General features: G+C 42.4%; 1 protein-coding gene across 2 annotated transcripts in view; it reads left to right on the top strand.

The window, feature by feature from the left end:
* COLGALT2 (collagen beta(1-O)galactosyltransferase 2) overlaps positions 1–24,251 on the top strand; it is a 118,938-nt gene that overhangs the window by 86,932 nt on the left and 7,755 nt on the right. For both annotated transcript variants that reach the window (XM_018060705.1, XM_018060706.1), the window contains 5 exons: positions 1,510–1,629; positions 10,930–11,006; positions 14,415–14,521; positions 21,044–21,176; positions 21,382–21,509. In XM_018060705.1, coding sequence (XP_017916194.1) covers positions 1,510–1,629; positions 10,930–11,006; positions 14,415–14,521; positions 21,044–21,176; positions 21,382–21,509 — 565 coding nt within the window. The remainder of the gene's footprint in view (positions 1–1,509; positions 1,630–10,929; positions 11,007–14,414; positions 14,522–21,043; positions 21,177–21,381; positions 21,510–24,251) is intronic.

The raw sequence follows: 24,251 nt of genomic DNA, 5'->3' as shown, positions 1-24,251 counted from the left end.
GTTGGAAGTTTCTCAGAAGCATTTATGTCAACAAACAGTAGCACTAGTGAGTTCTGGTGAAGGCAAGAGACGTGACAGTACTTTCTGGTCCAGCCTTGATGGGAACCGGGTTCAGTCACAGGGAGGAGAAAGGCTCTTTTCTTTTTTTGTTCTTCCCTGCTAATGCTACGAGACGGCCTCACCTGATTTGACAGGTGACGTAGCTGCCTGGAGGAAATGTCATCTGCACAAAACAGAGAAGTCTCTATGCAGGTAATTCTCTGTCTGGATAGCACAGGTGATTATAGAAATTAATAAATCAGAAGCTTGGACACAGGGACCAGAGCTTGGCAGGTTCCTCTATTTACTTAAGCAATCTTTTCGTTTGTCAGGACTGTCAGTTCCTGGATCTCTCTGAGGCCCTTTTGATTCCAGTATCCCCAGCTCCCTGGTTGAACCAAGATTCTGTGTAACTCTTGGAGTTAGCCAGCTGGGGCAAGGAAGATGGGTGTTGAAAACGAGAGGGCTGTGCCATGATTCTGGTATTGTCATACTACAGCTTCTTACCAGGTCTTGAAATGCAGGCTTCCTTTTGTCCCTTTCTGACTCTTTTATAGAAGTTTCATGTCTGTTGGTCAACTCCAAGTCCATGTGGGCTAAGAGGAGAAATCAAGCCATGGAGACTCATGGAAAATTTTAAGTTTCCTTTGTTTTTTATTTTTTGTTCTGCATATGCCTAGAGTTAGCTTTAATAATCTGTCAGCCTTACGGGATTTTCCTGTTTGCTTTCATATCAAATGTGGCTTTTATTCCTCGTCTTCTCTTTATTTCCTGTAGATGGATTACAGTGTTCCATTCTGTTCTCTGGAACAGGAATTCCTTGCCTCCTTTTTGATCCCTTTGTGCCTTTAGTGTTCCTTCCAGGCCAGGAGGATGCTTTCTCTTCAGAGAGAAAATATCAATTTCCTCTGAGCTGAAGAGTGGCCCAGGTTTTTTATTTTGCCTCCAATACTGTGTTATACTTTCTTAATAAAGGAGCATTTTTGAGGTCTACACACCCTGCCCGAAACAACTCCTTGTTCAATTTCAGTGCCAAACAGTCTGGTCTCCTTTTCCTTAGTGGTCATCGTAGAATGAAGTGTATTTTCTTTTTTTGAATTTTATTTACTTGTTTATTTTCGGCTGTGCTGGATCTTCACTGCTGCTCGGGCTTTTCTCTAGTGGTGGCAAGTGGGGTCTGCTCTTCTTTGCCGTGTGCAGGCTTCTCACTGTGGGGGCTTCTCTTGCTGCAGAGCACGGGCTCTGGGGCCTGCGGGCTTCAGTAGTTGCAGCACCCAGGCTGTAGAGCAGGGGCTCAGTATTCGTGCTGCACAGACTTAGCTGTTCCATGGCATGTAGGATCTTCCCCACCCAGGGATCGAACCCGTGTCTCCTGTACTGGCAGGTGGATTCTTTTCCCCTGAGCCACCAGGGAAGCCCCAGACGTGTGTTTTCTGATTGGCTGCTTTTGTCCCTCTCTCGTGTCCGCAGGCATTCAGATGTACCTCTGCAACCGGGAACACTACGGCTACCTGCCCATCCCCCTGAAGCCCCAGCAGACCCTGGAGGAGGAAGTGGAGAACCTCATCCACGTGCAGACAGAAGCAATGAGTGAGTGACCCAGGCTGGTGGTAGCGGCTCGTGTTCTGTTGCGTCCGTGTCCGTATCAGCCGCTTCTCTGCTCTCCCAGGACTGGACTCTCATAGTCTGCCTTGGCTGAAACATAGCTGTTCATTTGTCCATTCATTTCAAACTTCTCCTTATGTGAAATACAAATATGGAAATGTGTCTTTGCCCCCAGGGAGCTTTTCCCCCTGGGAGCTTCCCATCCAGGTGGAGAGCTGGGTACACAGTAAATCCATCTCATACCATGTTATAATGGCTATAGTGGTGTTTTGTGGTATGGATTTAAACTCTTATTTTGCTGCTTTCTAAGTATATGACTTTAGGCCAGTAATCTGACCTCCTTAGTTGTGAAATGAAGGTAAAACATCGAGGATTTGGGGGCCAATTCCCCATGATATATATAAAAAGTATATTAACAAAAACAGTAATTACAACTTCAACTTAATAATAGCTTATGATATAACAGATATCATGCTAAACATTTTTTGTACTTTGTCTCATTAATCCTTATAATACCTCAAGGAAAGGGGTTTTATTATCCTCCTATTAAAGATGAAGAAATTGGGGTGTAAAGCATGTAAGTATCTTACTCTAGATCATTCTGCTAAATAAATGACAGATTGGGATTTGAGCCCATATTGCTATCTCCAAAACTCAGGTTCTTAAACACTGTATCATATTGCCTCTGGGTCTGACATGATGTCAGAACTGGTAAATGCTTGATAATCAGGGGCTACACTAATTATTATGTATAATGTGCAGCGGTATTTAAAAGAGAAAGTAACAAATACACTCTGCCTGGGGGAGAATCTTTGAAATGGCTATGCAGAGGAGGGAACATTTGCATAATTGAATCTTCACTCCATCGCTGGGAAACTCTGTTATTCATCACTAGCGTGTAGGAGGCGGGTACGTGGGCAGTGGGTGTGACTGGGGAGGCACAGTGGAAAGCAGGGCTGGAAGGTGGGCAGAAGCTCAGTTAGAAAGACCTCTGGACTTTTCCTGAAGGGAAGGGAGCTTCTAAAGAGATTTTAGCAGTGAAACGTCAGGTTAAAATCTGGCTTTAGAAAGGTCACTCTCTTGGTAAGAAAAGTATAGCTGCAGCCTAGGGCACTGGATGCTGGTCTCAGGTCAGAGGTGAAGATTTTGGCTATTACATGGTAAACTAGGCAGAAGGTGGTGAGGATCTGAGCTAGGACAGGAGCAGTGAGAGTAGAGATGAACCTTATGACATAGACTTGAAAAGACTTAGCCAAAGGTTTGTGCATGAGCAGAAGTGGGACTGAGGGAAACTTCTAAGTTCTTCCTTGCGTGTCTGGAATGACTGTAGGAATGATAAACACATGTAGATTTAAGAAGACATTTACAAAGAAAAATCATGAGTTCATTTAAAACTTTGAGTGGCCTGTGAATATCTGTTTCCCGCTCCTCAACCCCAGGCAATAAATTCATGTTAGTCTCAAGACAGAACCCATCCCCTGCTGCCTAGGAGGCACTCAGCAAATCTTTGTTGAATAAATAAACAAACTGCCCAGTGGATAGATGGAGAGATGAATCTGACACTTAAGTTCTATCAAGTCTAAAGATGTTAAGTGGGGATTCATCAACAAGATAATGTGATATCATAGAATTTTAAGAAAATAGGAACATGAGATATAGAAGGAAGTTCAAGTGAGACAGGGACTGAAAAAGAGTCCAGTGAGTTTTTTCAGCTAATTTCCATAAAAAGGATGGTTTCAGAAGAGGCTGGCTCAGAATTTAAAGTGTTTGAGAAGTAATTAAAAATCAGGGACACAGAGAAGAACAGAAATGTTTCTTTTAAGAAACATAGTTAGGACCAGAAGGTAAGAAGGGCAATAATAATAATAAAGATTCATCAGAAGATCCCTTTAAATAGCAAGGTCTCCTACTGTATTTGCACAGGACCGTGTTTGCAAAACATCAGTCACCCAGAGGCCAAGGGCAGTATCTTATTGCCTTCTATCTCAAACACCTAGCACAGTCCTTGATATATAATTGGTAATGGACAAATATTTGCTGAATGCATGACCAGACAATGAAACAATGAGCAAATGAATAAAACCTGTGTCGCAAAGTGCTCTGATCATGAAGTTAGACTCACAGACTTGAACTCAGGCTGTGTCAGGTAGGCAGAGAGAAAGTGAAAGTGAAGTTGCTCAGTCGAGTCCGACTCTTTGCGACCCCATGGACTGTAGCCTACCTGGCTCCTCTGTCCATGGGATTTTCCAGGCAATAGTACTGGAGTGGATTGCCATTTCCTTCTCCAGGGGATCTTCCCGACCCAGGGATCGAACCCAGGTCTCCCGCATTGTAGACAGACGGTTTACCGAACAACCTCTCAAAGCTTTAGTTCCTTTATCTGTGGAGTAAGGATAAGAACACTGACTTTGCAGGGTTGAGAGGAGCACATAAAAGAACAGACATCAACTCCAAAAGACTGAGAGTGTTCCTGTTATTAGGACTCCATTCGATGCTTGGTAATGTGCCTTCCCTTATCAGCCCCATTGCATGACTATCAGTCTTGACTCCAAGTAGATGTCAGCTCAGAGAGGCTGGCCAGAGCCCTCCCTTCTTTTCCTCCACAGCGGGAGCCCCCAGCCTCCAGGATCTAATGCCCGATGATCTGCAGTGGAGCTGACGTAATAGTAATAGAAATAAAGTGCACAATCAGTGTAATGCTCCTGAATCATCCCTAAACCATCCCTTTGCTCTAGTCCCTGGAATCTGTCCTCGACCCTTTCTAGACCATGCACAGCCTGTGGCCACAGCAAGCAATTCAGACTTTTATTCTGAGAGTAATAGGATTCCATGTGGATGGGGGAGGGAGAGTGACATGATGTGGTTTATATATTTAGATAAATCATTCATGCTGCGGTGTGGATACTGGCATGTAAAGGGACCAGTACATCTCTCCTGGTGAGAAATAATGGTGGTTGGAATGCAAACTGTAGCCGGAAGGTGATGACAAGCAGGTGGATTTGGGATCTATTTTGAGGGTAGAGCCAACAGGAATTACAGAGACCTGGATGCAGCCCATGAAGGAAAGAAAGGAATCAAAGATGACTCCAGGAGTTTGGCCTAGTGTATCGTTTAATGAAATTGGAGAGGCTTTATGGGGAAAGACTTGGAAGGGAAGTTGTGGCCATGTAAGCTTAAGATATATATTAGACATCTGAATGGAGAGATTAGGAGACATTTGAATATGTGAGTCTAGACTTCAGGGAAGAGACTCCAGTTGGAAACAGACCCTTGAGAGTCATCAGCATTAAAAAGATATTCGAAGCCATGGAACAGTGTGAACTTGCTTGGCTGGAGAGCATAGAGAAGGAAGAGGACAGATCCGGGGGTGGGGGTGCGGGGAGGCAAACAGCCAGCATTTCAAGAAGGAACCAGCTGCTTTTGAGAAGTCAAGTAAAATGAGGATAAGGAACTGATCACTGGTTCTCTCAGATAGAGATCTGTGATGACCTTGATAAGAACTACTTCAGTGCAATGATGAGGACAAAGTCATTGGAGTGGGCTGAAGAGAGAGCCATGGGGAGATGGGAAAGTGGACTCTTGTTGGCATGGGAGATAGAGAAATAGGGTAGTGTCTGTAAGAGAGTGAAAAATCAAGGGAAGAGGCTGTTTTGTTTCATCATGTGTTGTCTTTTAAGTTTTTTTTTGTAAGATCAGATTTTAACTTGTTTGTATGCTAATGAGAAAAGTCCAAAACACAGGGAGAATTTAATGATGTAGAAAAGAAGATAATTTAAGGCCCTTGAGAAAACAAGTTCTAGATAGAACAGGGATGCTGTCGCAGACGGGAAGGCAGGGTATGTAGGCAGAGAGGCAGCTGGGTTTGATGTGGAAGGGAAAGATGGGTCTAACTGGGCTTTAAACATTTTCTCCGTTACATATGTGATCCAGTCATCAGCTCAAGAGAGATGTTGAAGATTTCAGGAAAGAGGACAAGGCATAAAATAGACCTCTCAGAGAGTGGGAAAGTAAGTTTACTGTGGAAGCATAATTGCATCATTTGGCAGTATCGAGTGCCAGTTTGACATCTGTGGTTGTAATTTTGAAGTCCCTCAGTCCGCACAACAGTGTGAATTTCTCTCTTCAGCATTCTTGGTGGGAAGAGAACAGTTGCGTTGAACCAGGATTGGAGTTTTACCAAGCAAGATCAGTGGAAGAGAATGAAGGGTCCTTCCAAGGCATGGTTAGAGCTATAGACCGTAAAATCTAGGTTGGGTACTGACGGGAGTGAGAACAAGAAGGGCGTGATGGATGAGAACAGTGTGGTGGGTCACTGGAAGAATGACCGCTGGTGCTGGATTGTTGGCGTTGGAGCACCGTGTGGATGCTGTTTCTAAGAGAGGTGGCGGGGTAGTGAGACTGGGAGTCGGTGGCTGAGGGAGCATGAATAGGAAGTACCGAGCCCTGCAACAGGCTTCAAAGTAGCTGGGGCTTTGAAGAATGGAAGAAAAACCGGCTGGAGTGAGTTGGAGGACGTGAGGAAGATCAGCTTTCACACCAACAGCTGAAAGGGAGGCAGTGACCTCAAAGGAAAGCCAAGTCTTGGTCTAAACAAAAAGGCAAAGAGACATTCAGAAAAAGTGAAGGGACTGAAGATATCAGGGAGTTTATGAATTTCAGACTGGAGTTTCTAGAGATCAGAGTAGAAGAGTTTGGATTGGGTGGAGATAGTGTATAAAAACCACAGCTAACACTTCTAAAAGCACTGACCATCACTGTCACAGATTTGCTCATTTAGTACAATAGGAGTTGGATAGAAAATTGAGGGACGTACACCCAGAGGCTTGATCTTGTCAAGGGGATAGTAGAAAACGGGTTGTGAGGCATGAGAAGATTGGTTGGACAAATAAGCATGAGGCAATGGGGTAGCTTAGGTGCCTCTTCTCAGTAATGACATTTTGAGGCAACAGAATGTCATGTAAAGATTGTTTAAAATATTGCATCTGAAGTCAAAAGATCTAAAAACTGAGTTCCAGCTCTGCCAGTCACTCACTATTTGAACTCAGGCAAGATTCTGTCTGGGAGTCCTGATCTCAGTTTTTACGTCTATCAAGACAAAGAGTACAAGCATGGATGCTCAGCTGTTCAGTTGTGTCTGACCCTTTGCGACCCTATGGACTGAAACCCACCAGGCTCCTCTGTCCATGGAATTCTCCAGGCAAGAATACTGGAGTAGGTTGCCATGCCCTCCTCCAGAGGATCTTCCCAACCCAGGGATCAAACCAGAGTCTCTTACATCTCCTGCATTGACAGGCGGGTTCTTTACCACCAGCCATTGGGAAGCCCCAAACAGCACACCCTGCCCTCCAATAAAAGTGAAGATAAAATGACCTGGTGACTAGGACATCACTTGTGTGTGTTAGTTGCTTCAGTCACGTCCAACTCTTTGCGACCCCATGGACTGGAGCCCACCAGGCTTCCCTGTCCATGGAATTCTCCAGGCAAGAATACTGAAGTGGATTGCCATTCTCTTCCCCAGAAGATCTTCCCGACCCAGGGATAAAATCCTGGTCTCCTGCATCGCAGGCAGATTCTATACTGTTTGAGCTACAGGGAAATCCTTAACAAATCACTTAACAAATTGTAAAGCACCTAAATGCCGAGCGTGACTGTATGGTCAAGAATAGAGAAGTGCCTAAGGAAGAAGATTGTTTTGGCCACAGTGTGCATACTGTGTTATAATGAGCAAGACAAAGAGCATACAAGTGTTTGCTGCTGCTGTTAAGTTGGTTCAGTCGTGTCCGACTCTGTGCGACCCCATAGATGGCAGCCCACCAGGCTCCCCTGTCCCTGGGATTCTCCAGGAAAGAACACTGGAGTGGGTTGCCATTTCCTTCTCCAATGCATGAAAGTGAAAAGTGAAAGTGAAGTCACTCAGTTGTGTCCAACTCTTAGTGACCCCATGGACTGCAGCCTACCAGGCTCCTCCGTCCATGGGATTTTCCAGGCAAGAGTGCTGGAGTAGGGTGCCATTTGAAAGGTGTTAAAACAGCCCAGACATGTGCGTGAGGACCTGAGCTAGGGTGGTGGCTGCAGCCATGGAAGAAGTCCAGGAGAAACTATGAAGAAGTGTCAGGATTTGGTCCTGGCACGATCTTGCAAATGCTTTTCTGGGCATGACTGGGCTGGCGCTCTGTTCTTTGGGTGGAGTTTGTTCCAGGGTAGATGACAGAAAGAGCAACACGTGGTGGTCACCCAGGAGCAAGGACTTACCAACTGAGCTTCTGTGAGCTCAGCCCCGTTGCCCGAGGCCAACGTGAGGCCAGTGGCTACCAAGGCCTAGCTTTGGGGGCAGGGTAGAGTGGGAGTTAAGGGTTCACTAGGGTCAAATACCAGCTCTATCAGCTCTGTGACCTTAAGCATATTATTTAACCCTTTGTTTGCCTATCTGTAAAAACAGGGACCTGGCCTGTGGAACATGTTGTGAAGATTAAATAAATGTGTATATATATATCAAGAGTGTAGCCCAGAGTGCAGTGGGTAGTAGATCACTATACCAATAGCTATTATTGTTATTCCTAAATCTTGAAACAATTCCGGCACCAATGAGGCACATCCCACCTGGTGGTAGTACGCTGAGGACGCGTATAGGGAGGGATTCAATGAGGGACTGAGTTAACTATGGTTGATGGAGTCAGAAATGACCCAGAACAGAAGCTGGCATGTCTGATGACAGCAAAGAGCATCCCTTCTCCCCACATAGTCACCTTTTAGGTCTAATTAATATCATCTGTTTTTCCCTGTAGCTTAACTTGACCTTCAGCTACAAAACCCAGGCCTGTGTCTCATATTTCTGCTCAGTGGTGGCTTTCAGGACCAGCCACTTGTGGCTTTTGGGGGGATACTTGTCCTGTGCACACAATGACTACCCATGTTTGATGGAAGTAAAGTGGCCAAAAGCAGACTCTTCAGCTGAAACGTTAAAGCCAGGCAACCCAAATGGAGACCAACAGAGACCAACAGGGAGACCAAAATTTACCCTCCTCTGAAGTCTAAGGCCCAGGGAGGGAGGGCTAGACAGCTCCTCAAACAACATGAATGGGAAGGAGTTGGTATGTTAAGGTTTTTTGCTTGTAAAACCTAACCCTGTACATGGTGACCCTGCAATCAACATTTGTTGATTTTAAAAGAAATTAATGGAGTTGGGTGGAGCAGGAAGAACCAAAATGTTCTGGGCTGCTAATGGAAACAGATACACACTCACTGTGTACTCACAGAAATGTGATGGTAAGGGTCAGGTTTGAAATAATAAGATCATCTCTTGTGTTTGGCTTAGGAAATCTGTTTCACTAGTTTCTACAGTTAACCGTGACTTGATCATAAGAGAAACTGGATGTTGTGGTTTCTCTTTAATATCCCAATAAAGGGTGAGTGAAACAAAAAATATTCTTTGGACAGTATCTCAATCAGGACAGCTGAAGTTATGCTGGGATATCTCATAGAGAATGCTGAAATCTCATTTCCACGTGTTGGCGCCTCATTCTGCTGCTGCTGCTAAGTCGCTTCAGTCGTGTCCGACTCTGTGCGACCCCATAGATGGCAGCCCACCAGGCTCCCCAGTCCCTGGGATTCTCCAGGCAAGAACACTAGAGTGGGTTGCCATTGCCTTCTCTGGCACCTCATTCTGCTGCTGCTGCTGCTGCTAAGTCACTTCAGTCATGTCCGACTCTGTGCGACCCCATTCTAGGCTGCTTCAAATTTTTGCCTTCTCCATATCAACACTGGCTACTAAGATCATTGTGGTGGGGCTGAGTAGGGAGCATGGGAGGAGAGTTTGTAGATCTGAATAGCAGCAACTCATATGGCCATGACTAACTTCAAGATGAAGAAGCCCCTTTCATATACCTGAAATAGAGGGGCATGGATATTGCTAGACAGCAGCAATGGCCATCAACAATAGTTGCTCAAACAACCCATTTACCTGCTCTCATGTAGCATTTCCCTTGTATTGCATCTTCAAGGAAAACCAAGTGAGGACTTCGACTTTGTGCATACAAAAATCTTCAAGATCTTCTTGGGCTCTTTAACCAATATTATTTCTAATCTTTAAAACATATACATAAGCTTTTCTAAATAAAGCTTTTTTGAAATATGAAATAAAGAAAACTTTTATCACTTGAGATGTGACACCCCTCCCATCTGGAAACTTCCTTGTAAGCCCTGTACCAAGTTCTGGGATGTGGCCTGACCCTTGGAGGTGTGTGTTAGTCAGGGGCTTCCCTGGTGGCTCAGATGGCAAAGAATCCATCTGCAGTGCAGCAGACGTGAGTTCGATCCCTGGGTCCGGAAGAAGATCCCCTGGGGAAGGAAATGGCAACCCACTAGAATTCCATAGACAGAGGAGCCTGTTCATGTTAAAATGAAAGGTCTTTTGAGTACCTATAGCTAAACCTGCCTGGATGGAAGAAAAAAAAAAAGTAGTCCCAGAGTTTTAAAACTTTAAATGTATAGGAAAAAAAGCATTCTTTAGAAAAAGTCTAGCCTATTTCTGAGTTCTTTCATTACGGGCCACTGTGAGTAGTAACTGGGAGTTACTGAGCATTTACTGTGTTGATTTACTGTGGTTAGTGCTTTGCATGTAGGTATCATTTAAATTTTATAACACTCCAAGATATGCACTTTTATTATCCTGATTTTACACACAAAGAAAGAAACAAACGTAGAGAGGTCATCTATCTGCTCCAGACCTTCACAGACCAAAGTTTAGACCCAGATCATCTGACTCCAAGAGGCTTCACCCTTAATCATTACACTGACAGTCCTTCCAAGTTTGGAATGCACATGTATGCTGTATTTAAAATGGATAACCAACAAGGACCTACCGTATGGCACATGGTACTCTGCTTAATGTTATATGGCAGGCTATATGGGAGGGGATTTGAGGGAAGAATGGATACATGTATATGTATGGCTGAGTCTCTTTGCTGTCCACCTGAAACTATTACAACGTTGTTAATCGGCTATACCCCAATAAAAATCATTAAAACTATCCTCCATATAGTCTTAAAAATAGGTCTTAAGGGAAATGGAGCAAATGTTGCAATCTGCATAAAAATAAGTGCTCTCAAAACCAGCACAGAGACCGTTGGGGTTCTTGTGTAGCCACTTAACTCTGGAAAACTACTGAGCAGTTATTCCTTCCCCTGACCATGCAGGTTGTGTTTCCAGAGGTCAGGCTGTGAATAGGATGCTGTTCTCTGAAACTCTCACTAACAAAGCACTCTGTATGTTTCTTGTGTCTTCCAGTTGACGGTCCTCCAATGGAACCTTCCCAGTTTGTCTCAGTTGTCCCTAAATATCCAGACAAGATGGGATTTGATGAGGTAGGCAAGGTGTCTGTGTTGGTGAGCACCTGTATGTGTGAGCATGTGTACATCATGTTTATATGTTTATATCAGAACAACAAGCCTGGGCACATGTCTAAGAGTCAGCTGGGCTGCTGAAAAGAAACTTGGAAAAGGTTCTCGGTTTTTGTTGTGCGTTATTATTCACTTATCTTTAAAAAGGAGCATCATGGTAAAAGTGAATTAATCATTGAGTCAGAAAGATGTTACTAATTAGGCATGAAAGTAATATTTTCTAAGAGCAGATATTGCCATGTTTTATCAAGACTCAAGGGTAGGGTAAAGAAGATATATGTTTTAGGTATTAGAGGACTTTAACTTTATTCTGAGTAAGTGGAACCCATTCTGAAACGTTTTTTGGTTTATTTTCTCTTTGCTGTTCTTTCATGGGAAAAATCACAGGGCAGGGTTTAGAGGACAAAGGAAAAGAGAAAAAAGAAGCCCATTCTAAAATTTGTTTTTGTAGCAGGCTCCAAGGGCTATATTTATTATTACACTTTAGTTGTATAACGATTGAGCAGAAATGTAACGAGATGCCTGTCTTAGTGATGTGCTCAGCAGAACCAGAATTGTGACTCCAAAATTACTGAATCCTTCATGGGTCCCTCATGTCACATAACTGCTGATCCATGTTCAGGAACTGGATGATCTGGAGGCTGGGACAGTGCCTTGGGAATCCACAAACTACGATGGAGCTTTTCCATGAATCTGTGATATGTTATAAGCCAAACTTTGTGCTCTATGCTCATTGCCACTGATTCACTGAATGAAAATGCCTTGTTTATCTCCCTGGACTATGTCATATGGGTCTCCAAAGTACAGCCATCTTAAATTCCTGCTGGAACTGGAAGTTGGGGTTTATTCTATAAAGTTTATTTGTTGTCAGATTTCAGAAATGGAAAGGAGTATTTCATGAATATTAATTGGAAAGGAGTTAGAAACTATCATGCTATTTCTGCAGAGGGCAAGATGAGATTAGATGGTTTTAAGTGTAATAGAGATGAATTAGACTAAATAGAGAACAATTAAAGTGTAGATAGTTTTATAAACAGTCAGGGCTTCTGAAAGGTTGGCCTACCTCAGATACTGAACTGGCTTCCACATATTACTTACAGCTCTCACTAACTCTCATGTCTCCAGGTAAAAGAACCCAAGGGTCTTTATGTATATTCATTTTTCCCTTTATAAACACATCCCAATGAGGATCAAATCAGAGCAAATACCATGGGACAAAAGCAGGATCTTCTAGCTCTGGTCTTCCATTTGCAAGGACTGGGTCACTTTTAGAAGCCTTCTGAAAAAGGCCGACTCTACGGAGATACAGACATGGGGACTCTGCTCTCCTGAGCCCTGGTAGTCATCTCTCTGTTTGGAACAGAGATAGGATAGTAGAAAAAGGGATTTCAGGGCTTTTTCAACCTTCCCTGTACTCTGTGGCCTTGTTGGGGTGTCTGGGTGCACTTGGCTGGGTGGCTTTTTGTCTGTTTACTGTTCACTAAGTATGAGCAAGCTGTCTGTGTTTTCCCTTCATAGCTGCAGTTTTTATTGCACTTGTCCTGGCAGGACCCTGGACAGGATTATTATTTACCAAAGTCTTCCCAGACTAGAGGTCTTGGGTCTGAGGGGACTTTTTGTTGTATTTCTGTTCGTTTTTTGTTTCATTTTGCTCTCCTGGCGTGACCTCAGGTAGCTCCATGTGTACACATGAGGAAATGCCCATTCCTTCCCATAGCCTTAAAATCAGGAGATGGAGTGTGTTCCCATCACAGTAGGATTCTAAACAGGAAGAAAAGGACATATAAATGAACACAACTCATTGTTATAAAATCCCAAGTATCCCAAGTAAATAGAGTTACCACAGAAATTGATTTTTTTTAAAGAATTGCACAGTTAGATAAACAGTGGAGATAATAAAATCATGATATATACCTAATCCACTTCGTTCTGATTCAGATGGATGATTTTTTCAAAGAAGACATCTTGCTCCCCCATCTGTTCTTTTCCGTGAGCTGTATAAGTGGATGGAAGTGAGAATATTTTATAAGGAAGAGTTGAAATTTTACTTAATTCAGCTTTTGATCTGGTAAAACATATAACATCTTGATACTCCATTCAGAATGATTGTGTGAACCATGGCTTAACCCTCAGTAAAGTCTAAACTCCAGCCTGCTTATATGACATGACTTCTTCTTTATCCTAGACATAATGCAAGCTTTATAATAAACCACATATTATAGAAAATTTAATCTGTGTTGGCCTTGAAAGATAAGATTGCTCAACTCCCTCTTTTTACAAACAAGGGAACTGGACCCCGTAGCATTAGATGTCTTCCTCAGAGTCATTATGATGGGTCTTTAGGATGAAGCCAGTGTTGTCCAGCTTATTCCTGCAGGCTTCTGCTTTCCCATGCTATTCAGAATTTCTCACTGGCAACTGAAGCCTCCCTCTCTTTCAGGACTAGTTTAATGTACAAAGTGAGTTTATTACTGCTGGTAGAAAAGGACCTTATTAAAGCACTTCATTACCTGTAACAACTTTCATGAGGCTTTGGGTTCTTCTGTGGCTCCTTAAATCTGGGAATAATCAGACCGGCCTCCTTATCTGTGCAACTCCCAGTAGCAGCCTCATGATAGGTGTGTGTTACTGCGGTCATCGGGAGTTTCAGGGCCACTGCGAGGAGCTGCAGGAAGGCCCAGCCCTCACGGGGGACCATCTGAACGCACATTTTGGGGACTTCATGGACCAGTACATGTCTTCTCTCTAAGACTTCCCTCAGATCCATGTAACATGGAAATTATGACCCTCCCTAAAGGGCTGTTCCCAAGGGCAGAGTTCTTTTTCTTTACTTGTTTCAGGAAAAGTCTAAGAGAGTTGAAGAGGTCTGGTAAAGAAGCTATGAAAATTAAGACCTTAATAATTCAGTTTGGAACTGTTGGTAATAAAAGGAATTTGGTAAGACTAGATTTTTCTTACTCTTGGAATGACTTCAAATTTTTCTACAGAGGATATAAATTACAAGAATAGCTAATATTTTGTACCCAGGTGATAGGACCAGTATTATTTCCATTTTACAGATGAGGAAACTGAGGTGTAGGAACTGGCCCAACGCAAACACTTAGCAGACTTAGGTCTTGATAAATCTAGCTACTTGCCAAACTTCTTCCTTCCCCTTGGTCTCATATGTTTTGGGTTTAATTCACCTTTGGCCTCCTGAAGAACAGCTTTTTGACCCGATATGAAATATAAATACATCTTCACCATTTCCCCTAACCTTTCCACTCCTTATTCTAACTAAAGCTTTGTTCCTTATACTTCCTTTGCTTTTCAACAGTCTAAAATAAAAACTGAGTAATCTGTATTTCTTTTCCTTTTTTCTTCTTGTATTAGATTTTCATGATAAACCTCAAGCGCAGAAAGGACAGGCGAGACCGGATGTTACGCACCCTGTATGAACAGGAGATTGAGGTCAAGATTGTGGAGGCTGTGGATGGAAAGTGAGTTGAGTTTTCTCCTCAAACCCTTGCCGCTGTGGCTGGAGTGGAGATGCACCCTCTCCGGCTGAGGTTTAGTCCCAGTGGGCGGAATCTGCAGTCATTGCGGGATAGACATGCTTTCACAGTGCAGCCTATTTTGGGAAAACTTTATGACTCATAGCAGCTTATATATGTTAATTTCACTGAGTAGAGCAGAAATCCACTCATCATCCTATGCTCTCTGGTCTTCACTATGCTGAAGGCTTGTCCTTGGTGTGATTTTCCACTGTCTCTGGGGTTCTTGCAATGGTCGTGGTGGTTTCCAGCCCTGTAGTGCCTTGGAAGGAATGCATTCAGAGGTGCATTCAGAGCCTGATTTAGAGCAAAGCGTCTTACCTTGTGTGACTTGACCTGAAGAAAATAAGTGGAAAAAAATGCATAACAGTCTGTGTGTCCTGTTGCACGAGGTGCTTGCCACAGTCTGCTGGGGCTGATCACTTTTTCCAGGAACAAGGCAGGAAACTTACATACAGTACCTGGTTGGATTCCTTCAAGAGTTTTTGTTATTGATGTTGTTATTTTGTTTTGTTTTGCTTTGCTTTGCTTTGCCCTTTAACACTCTATTATTTCAAGGAGTATGTTAGTCACTCAGTCATGTCCGACTCTTTGAGACCCATGAACTGTAGCCCGCCAGGCTCCTCTGTCCACGGAATTCTCCAGGCAAGAATACTGGAGTAGGTAGCCATTCCCTTTTCCAGGGGATCTTCCGTACCCAGAGAGTGAACCCTGCTCTCCCACATTGCAGGCAAATTCTTTACTGTCTGAGCCACTAGGGATATTTGCAAAACCTCCTATTCCATGTTATATATGAATTTGGAATATGAATGACTCTAAGGAGCATGGCTAGAAGCTCTTGTGGAAGTTTTTATGACTCTTTTAGAGAATCTCATCAGTGTTTCTCAAAGTATGGCCTGGACACCCATGTCACAGTCCCCGGGGGCTAGTTAGGAGGGCAGCTTCCTAAGTCCCAGAGCTGCTAAATGATGATCTGTAGGGCTGGGCTGGGAATTGGCACTTAAGAAGCCTCAAAGTGATTCTTGGGTAAGGTTGCCACTTAGAACAGAGGACACCTAGTTAAATTTGTCCTGGACATTACATGGGTCTTATACTAAAAAATTACTGTTTATCTAAAATATAAATTTGACTGGATATTTTTGTGTTTTACTTGCTAAATCTGGCAACCCTGTTCTTGGATGCACTAGAGTTTGGGAACCACAGTCTCAAATACCTCTAATAACCCCAATCTCCTTCATAGACCACATGGACCAAGGAAAACGAGTTGAGCTGTGAGAGTTCTTTATATACTCTGCATACAAGTCTTTTATCAGATGTATAATCTGCAAATATTTTTTCCCATTTTATGAGCTCTCTTTTCACTTTCATGACGGTGTCCATTGAAACACAGAAGTTAATTTGATGACGTCCAGTTTATGTTTTTGTTGTTGATTGGGCTTTTGGTGTCATATCTAAGAATCCATTACCAAATCCAAGGCCATAAAGACTTGGTTCTGTCTTTTCGTCTAAGAGTTTCATAGTTTTATGTTTTATATGTATCTCTTACACATTAGATCTTTGATTTATCTTGAGCTAGTTTTTATATGATGTGAGGTAAGGATCCAATTCATTCTTAGTTTCCAATTCATTCTTTTGTAGAAAGTTATCTAGTTGTCTCTGCACCATTTGCTAAAAGATTATTCTTTCCTTTACTGAATTGTCTTAGCAACCTTGTCAAAAATTAATTAAATAGAAGGGTTTATTGCTGGATTCTCAATTCTGTTCCATTGATGTGTATGCCAATCCTTATTCCTTACAGTAGCTTCTTATGTGTAAGGAAGTCCTTCAACTTAGTTATTCTTTTTCAAGATTGTTTAGGCTATTCTAGGTCTCTTGGATTTCTGTGTAAATTATAGCATTAGCATACCATTTTCCACAAAAAAAAGTTTGGATTTTGATAGAAATTGCATTGCGGAGAAGGCAATGGCACCCCACTCCAGCACTCTTGCCTGGAAAATCCCATGGACGGAGGAGCCTGGTGGGCCGCAGTCCATGGGGTCGCTAAGAGTCGGACACGACTGAGCGACTTCACTTTCACTTTTCACTTTCATGCATTGGAGAAGGAAATGGCAGCCCACTCCAGTGTTCTTGCCTGGAGAATCCCAGGGACGGGGGAGCCTCATGGGCTGCCGTCTATGGGGTCGTACAAAGTCGGACATGACTAAGCGACTTAGCAGCAGCAGCAGCAGAAATTGCATTGACTCTGTAGGTCAATTGAGAGAAGTACTTCTCTCTTTGTAATATGAAGTCTTCTGATTCATGATCGTGAATATCTTTCCATTTATTTAGATCTTTAATTCTTGGATTGATGTTTTGTAATTTTTACTTGCACATCTTGCATTAATTTTGTTAAATTTATTCTCAAGTATTTTACTCTTTTTGATGTTATGATAAGTGGAATTGTTTCCTTCATTTCATTTTTATATTGCAGATTGCTAAGTACATAGAAACAGTTGATTTTTGTATACTGATCTTGTTCCTACAACCTTGCTGAACTCACGTATTAGTTCTAATAATGTATTGTGTGTAAGTATGATCAGCCCATTCAAGATGACCCCTCTCTTGTTCCCTGTACATCTCTTGCTTGACCAGTCCTTGCTTCACTCACATGACTATCCAATCCTCTTAATAATAGGGCTTGATCAGTAACTGCCTACAAGCTTGCCCCTGCCCCAGTCATTGGTTTCCTTGGTAACTGATGAGCCAATATGATGTTAATGCCCCCTATAAATGGCAGCCTCCTTCTCACCCAAGTAGTGAAGACTGCTACAGTGTCTGGCCTCTTGTCTGCTGTACACAAGAGAGTGACCTGCTCCAGGATCTTTGGCTTTAGACTGGTAAGATCCCACTATCCAATAAATCATTAATGTATCTGTCACTGTCTCTGGGTTCTTACTTTGGTCTCAAGGTTAGCTAAATTACAAGGTTTGCAGTCCTGGGAGGTGCAATCCAACAGTTTTTGAGCCAGCCAGAGGCTGAGGAAACTCCCACGAGCACCAAGATGTTGTTGAATAAGGATGAGGAACAAAAAGTCATGGGGGTAATCCTTGGCTAAATCCTCAAGTGCAATGGTGGATAGAAATGGTAAGAGTGGGCAGGCTTGGCTTGTTCCTGTTATTAAGGAGAAACATTTAGTCCTTCACCATTAAATAGGATAATTGGCTCTGGAGTTTTCACAGATGGCCTTGATTGGGTTGAGTGTTTCTATCTTAAAAGGGTGATGGTGTCTTAGTTCGTTTGCTGCTATAACAAATTACCACAGACCAAGTGGCTCAAACAACAAACATCTGTCATAGTTCCAGAGGCGGGGGAGTTCCAGAGAAGGGTGCCAGCATGGCTAGGTTATGGTGAGAGACCTCGTCCGGCCTTGTAGATGGCGATCCTCTTCCTGTGGGCTTCCCTGGTGGCCCAGTGGGAAAAGAATCCACCTGCTAATGCAGGAGCTGCAAGTTCGTACCCTAGGTCAGGAGGATCCCGTGGAGAAGGACATGGCAACCCACTCCAGTATTCTTGCCTGGGAAATCCCATGGACTGAGGAGCCTGGTGGGCTACAGTCCATGGGGTCACAGAGTCAGACCCAGCTTAGCAACTCAGCATGATCTCTGTCCTCTTCCTGTACTCTCCTATGGCAGAAAGCAAAGAGAGGGGAGAAAGCAAGCTTTTGCTTTCTTATGAGGGCACTAATCTCATTTACAAAAGTTCTACCTTAGGATCGACAGCTCCACCTCCTTATCAACATGTGAACTTGGGGGAATATAAATAGTTAATCCATATACAGTCGGATTTTTGTCAAGTTTTATGTCTATTTAGATGATCGTGGAATTTTTGTCTGTTAATGATGTCTCACTTTTTTTCCCCACCTGTTAAATGAACCTACAATCCTGGGATAAATCTCATCTGGTCATGATGTATCACCCCTCTTCTGTGATGCTGGATTCTGTTTCCTAGTGTTTTCTTGGGGATTTTTCTATTTATCTTAAGGGATATTGGTCTCTCATCTTCTTGTGATGTTTTTCTAGTTGTGTATCAGGATGATACTTTATAGAATAAGTTGGGTGCACCCTCTTCAATTTTTGCTAAGGGTTTGAAAGATTTGTGTTAATTCTTTAAATGTTTGGCAGAATTCTGAATTCTTTACTGAAGCTATCTGGTCCTGGACCATGTTTTGGAACTTTTTTTAAACTTTACAAATTCAGCCTTTTTAACTGTTGTAGGTATTCAGAATTTCTATTTCTTGAGTTGGGTTTTTTTTTTTTTTTTTTTTTTTGAGCAATGTGCCCTTTTTACCTAGGTTATCTACTTTGTTGATGTATAATTGTTCACAGTATTTTCTTGTAGTCCTCTTTATTTCCACAAGACCAGTAAGGATTGCTCCCTCTTTCATTCTTAATTTTTAATAATTTGAGTCTACTCTTTTTATGTGGCTAAAAGTGTTATCAGTTTTGTTCTTTTCCAAAGAACCAGCTTTGGTCTTGTTTTTGTCTGTTTTTCTATTCTCTGTTTCATTTATTTCCTTCTTCCTGCTTGCTTTGCATGTAGTTTGCTTTTTCCAGTTTCTCAAAATGGAAAAGCAGATTATTTAAGATTCTTTTTTTGAAACATAGACATTTGTACCTGTAACTAGCCCTCTGAGTACTGCATTAGGTGCATCTTGTAAGGCTTGGTATGCTGTTTTCATTTTCATTTGTCTCAAAATATTTTCTCATTTCCTCTGTGGTTTCTTTGACTCATTGGCTATCAAGGAGTATATTGTTTAATTTCACATATTTGTAAATTTTCCAAGTTTCCTATCAATTTTTAATTTCATTGTGGTTATTGAACATACTTGGTATGAATTCAACCATTTAAAATGTACTGAGGCTTTATTTATGGTCTATATAGTCTAACATATGGTCTTTCTTAGAGAATGCTGCACAGACAGTTGAAGAATGTGTATTTTGCTGTTGTTGCCTTTAATTTCAGTGTCAAATCCAAAAAATCATCACCAAAGCAGTGTCAAGGAGTCTTATCCCCTTGTTTTCTTCTAGGACCCTACTATTAATATGAACTTGATGGCTATAAATTAAGATGTTAATTATAATCCCTAGGGCAATCACTAATAACTAAAAATATGCAGAAATATAAACAAAGGAAGTAAGATGTGAAAGTACAAAATATTGAATCCTTATATTCAATATGTAATATTGAATATAATTATATTCAGTGTTTCAATGAACATTATATTATATTCAATAGTTTCAATGAAACTAATGTTATGTCAATTATATCTCAGTAAAAAAATACCAACTTCAATACTAAGGAAAAACTTAACAGCTGTATAGCTGTATTCCTTCCCCTTCCTTTGTTCTATTGTCACACTAATTATTTCTTTATATGCTCTTTATACATTATTTGCTCTCACTGCTTTATGCAGCTATAATATAAATCAGATAAGGGAAAAAATTATGAACAAAAGGATACTTATACTGTTTATGTTTACCTATCCCAGGTGGCGCTAGTGGTAAAGAACATGCCTGATAATGCAAGAGGCATAAGAGACACGGGTTCAGTCCCTGGGTTAGGAAGATCCCCTGGAGAAGGGCATGGCATCCCACTCCAGTATATTTGCCTGGAGAATCTCGTGGACAGAAGAGCCTAGCGGGCTGCAGTCTACTGGGTCACGAAGAGCCAAACACAACTGATGTGACTTAGCATGAATGCAAACACCTGCACTTCCATGTACCGATGCTTTCATTTCTTTATGTGGATCTGAGTTATTCTCTACGTTCCTTTCATGTTAGCCTGAGGGATTCCCTTTAGCATTTCTCATAGAGCAGATCTACTAGTGACACTGTTTTTGTTTATCTGGGACATCCTGGTTTTTCCATTTTTGAGGTCTAGCTGGACTGGATACAGCATTCTTGGTTGAGTCTCTCTGAGTCGGCACTTTGAATTAGCCAACCTTCTGGCCTCCGTGGTTTCAGATGAGAATCAGCTATTAATCTTACTGAGAATACTTTGTTGGTAGTGAGTCACTTCTCTTGCTTACCTGACTCTCTCTGCATTTTAATTTTTAGCTCCAAAGGAAAGATGTACACATGTGTACAATTCCTCTTATGATTCTTTCCCGTCCTCATTCCTTCCAGTGTTTAATAATATTGAATGGTCCTATTAGCCACTCTCCTTCATTAGGAAAATACTTTTTCAATGGTGCCAAAAAACTGATGATACTTAGAACTGCATTGGGTGTTGTGAGGGATACATAAAATATAAGACCTCGTCTTGTCTTCACACAGCTCATAATGCTACAACACACTAACCCTGAGGAGCTTCTAAGGAGCCCTGCTCAGTGGGCATAAAGGCCCTGGGGAATACACAGACCTCTCCCTCCTGGCTTCTACGGTGGGGACATCTCAATGTGTTAATTTAGGGGCATGTTCTATCTTACAGGGCGCTGAACACAAGCCAGCTGAAGGCCCTGAATATTGAAATGCTGCCTGGATATCGAGATCCCTACTCCTCCAGGCCCCTAACCAGGGGTGAAATTGGCTGCTTCCTTAGCCACTACTCTGTCTGGAAAGAGGTGAATAACGCTTCATTCAGGTGTGCAGTTCTGTAATGAGAAGAGAGGAGAGTGGGACCATTTTACTGTTGATGAACCTTCACCAAGATTCCAGTTATGAGCTATTATGTGTTGTGCTACTATACTTTTGACTTTCTAATACCTATTTTGATTAGATAAATAAGTATCAACTTTTCATAGGGTATCTTCCCCCTGATCTTTACAGGTAATTGACCGGGAGCTGGAGAAGACTCTTGTTATTGAGGACGACGTACGTTTTGAACATCAGTTTAAAAAGAAGCTGATGAAACTGATGGATGACATTGATCGAGTTCAGCTGGACTGGGAGCTGATGTGAGTGACAAGATGGCAAGCTTTTCTAAGAGTACTGAGAACTCTTTCAGTTCTTTCAGCACTGAGAGCCCCAACTCATATGAGGTGGGCTCAAGCTTCCACTTACCTGGCTTTCTCTCCATATATGTTCCCAGCAACCAGAAGTAGGTAGGGGATACCCACTGGTTCGGGGGCTTCCCAGGTGTCTCAGATGGTAAAGATCCCACCTGCAATGCAGGAGATATGGGTTTGACCCCTGGATTGGGAAGATCCCTTGGGGAAGGGAATGGCTACCCACTCCAGTATTCTTGCCTGGAGAATCCCATGGACAGGGGAGGCTGGCAGGGTTGCAAAGAGTCAGACGTGAATGAGTGACTAACACTTTCACTTTTGCATCTATATGTTCTTCAAGGTGAGAAAGTATGGGAAATTCTTTGAGACTTAGAATGTGCCTGCAGATCTGGGGTTTTCAGAATGAGCATGTACCTGAGAATGCAGCAGAAACCCACCCATGAAGCAGCATGGTGCATTGAGCGTGTCCAGGGAGGAACCGTGCCAGGGCAAGGGTCCTGTGTCACACTTGAGCATCAGCTCCCTGGAGGATGGGTTTCCTCTGCAGTCTCTGATTGTGTGTGGGGGGGAGGGAGGGGAGAGGGGGTTGGAAGGTCAGTGGGAGAGCACCTGTTGGGGAGGGGAGCTGTACAAATAGGGAGAACACTGACAGCTGGGTTTGGAGAGTCAGAGGCTGTCTTAGGAAAACCAGATTCATCAAGGGAGTCCTGGCTCTGAACTGACATTTAGTTAATGCTCGTTGCCTGCTACCTCTGGGAACTGAACGCTCGCGCGTGCTCTCTCTCTCTCTCTGGGAACTGAGCGCTCTCTCGCTCTCTCTCTCATTTTGTTTTTACAATGAGATGACACTTTTTACTTCTCTCCAATGAGGCAGAAAGTTCCCAAGCATCATATTCACTTCCCAGCTGTGTGTCAAAGGCAATTTCATCAGATCAGAGGCTGTTCCTTAAGCAGCTGCAGCCCACAAGCTGTCCCCATTCCTCCCATCCTCGGAGGGAAACTTAACTATGCACTCGGGTGGAATACTTGTTCTCTTAGAAAATGTACTGTTCTGAGCTCAGAGGAAACCTCGTAATGGCCCAAGTAACCGTGGGAATTAGCCCCAGGACTATGTAATAAAGGGATTGGCTCCCTGTCGGGTATCAGTCATGTGATGAGATTCTGCACTGTCTCTTCTGATCGTTGTCCCCAGAATCCTCTAGGAGTTCTCGCACCTCAGGCTTGCTGAGTCTGTGGCCCTGCAGCCTGCGGTTAAGGCCCCACAGGCATAGAGCTTGAAAGCTATTTCATGCTTACCTGACATGTACAAAGGCAACTTTCACTTAAGCCTTGGAGTCAGAAGACTGGACTTGGGGAGTCTAAGGCTTAGAATTGACATATGTCCTTGTTCACTTGTAGTTTGGTTGATGCATTTCTCAGGAAAGCATACCAATGAATCCAAGAAAGAAGAGTTATTGTTCTAAGGATATGGGGATGGAGCGGGGGAGATGTTTTCTAAATTTCCATGACTGATCAAGTGCAAGTGTTCCATTGAAATCTATTATCTAATCACAGAGAATTATAGCTGTTTCCAATTTTTCACATCTCACTTTATAAAATGAATAAAGCAACTGTACTTAAACTCAAAATATGAACGCATATAGGCTGTCTGTGACAGCAATATTAAATTTCTCCAGAAAAAGGAAATAGTAAGCAGGGAAAAATAGAACAAGCCATTGAAATCATCTAGGGCAGTGTGTCCAATAGAAATATGTGAGACATATTTAAAATTTTCTGTGTGTGCTCAGTCATATCTGATTCTTTGCTACCCCATGGACTGTAGCCCACCAGGCTCCTCTGTCCATGGGATTTTCCACGCAAGAACACTGGAGTGGGTTGCCATTTCCTCCTCCAGAGGATCTTCCCGACCCAGGGATCAAGTCTGTATCTCTCGTGCCTCCTGAATTGGCAGGTGACTTTTTACCACTGCACCATGTGGGAAGGCACATCATTTAAAATTTTCTAGTAATCATATTAAAAAGATAAAAATAGGTGAAGTTAACTTTAATAATACATTTTATTTAATCTAACATATCCAAATATAACATATAACATATAATCAGTATTTTTAAACTATTAACGAATTAGTCTATATTCTTTTTTCATTCAGTCTTCAAAATCCAATATGTATTTAATGCATACAACACACCTCAGTCCATATGCTAAATTTTCAACTGTTGAAGTAAACTGTAGCCCTACCAAAATAATACATTTCGAATAAGAGAAAAAATATTTTACACATCTTCAATTTTAAAATTACAGTTTAAATTTAGTATAACAAATTGAGTATAAGCTTAGTTCCTCAGTCACTCTGGTCACAATTCAGGTGTTCAATAGGATTTTCTCTTTCACTTGATACATGAGAGAAATTCAGGCTCTTTGCTTTTAAGAGGCTGTGGTTGAGAGGTGGCTATATTTATCTCCAGAAGAACTGAAGGTGAACATAGACTTATTCTATATATCCTGGGATGTTTCAACAAAGGGGATAGCTTAAATATTGAAAGAGATGGTTTTTAGAGCAAAATAGAGGAATTCAGCTTTCTCTGACTGGCAGAAAACCAGATCCCCTCAACTTGGCCCAGGCAAGCAGAAGCAACTAGGCGCCAGACAAAAGTAATGGATCACAGATCCATGGGTAGACTAGGGATGGTG

Source organism: Capra hircus, chromosome 16 (genome assembly GCF_001704415.2).
Source record: "Capra hircus breed San Clemente chromosome 16, ASM170441v1, whole genome shotgun sequence".
Taxonomy (NCBI): domain Eukaryota; kingdom Metazoa; phylum Chordata; class Mammalia; order Artiodactyla; family Bovidae; genus Capra; species Capra hircus.
The sequence above is the reverse complement of the archived record's forward strand: the minus strand, read 5'-3'. Positions and strand labels throughout refer to the sequence as shown.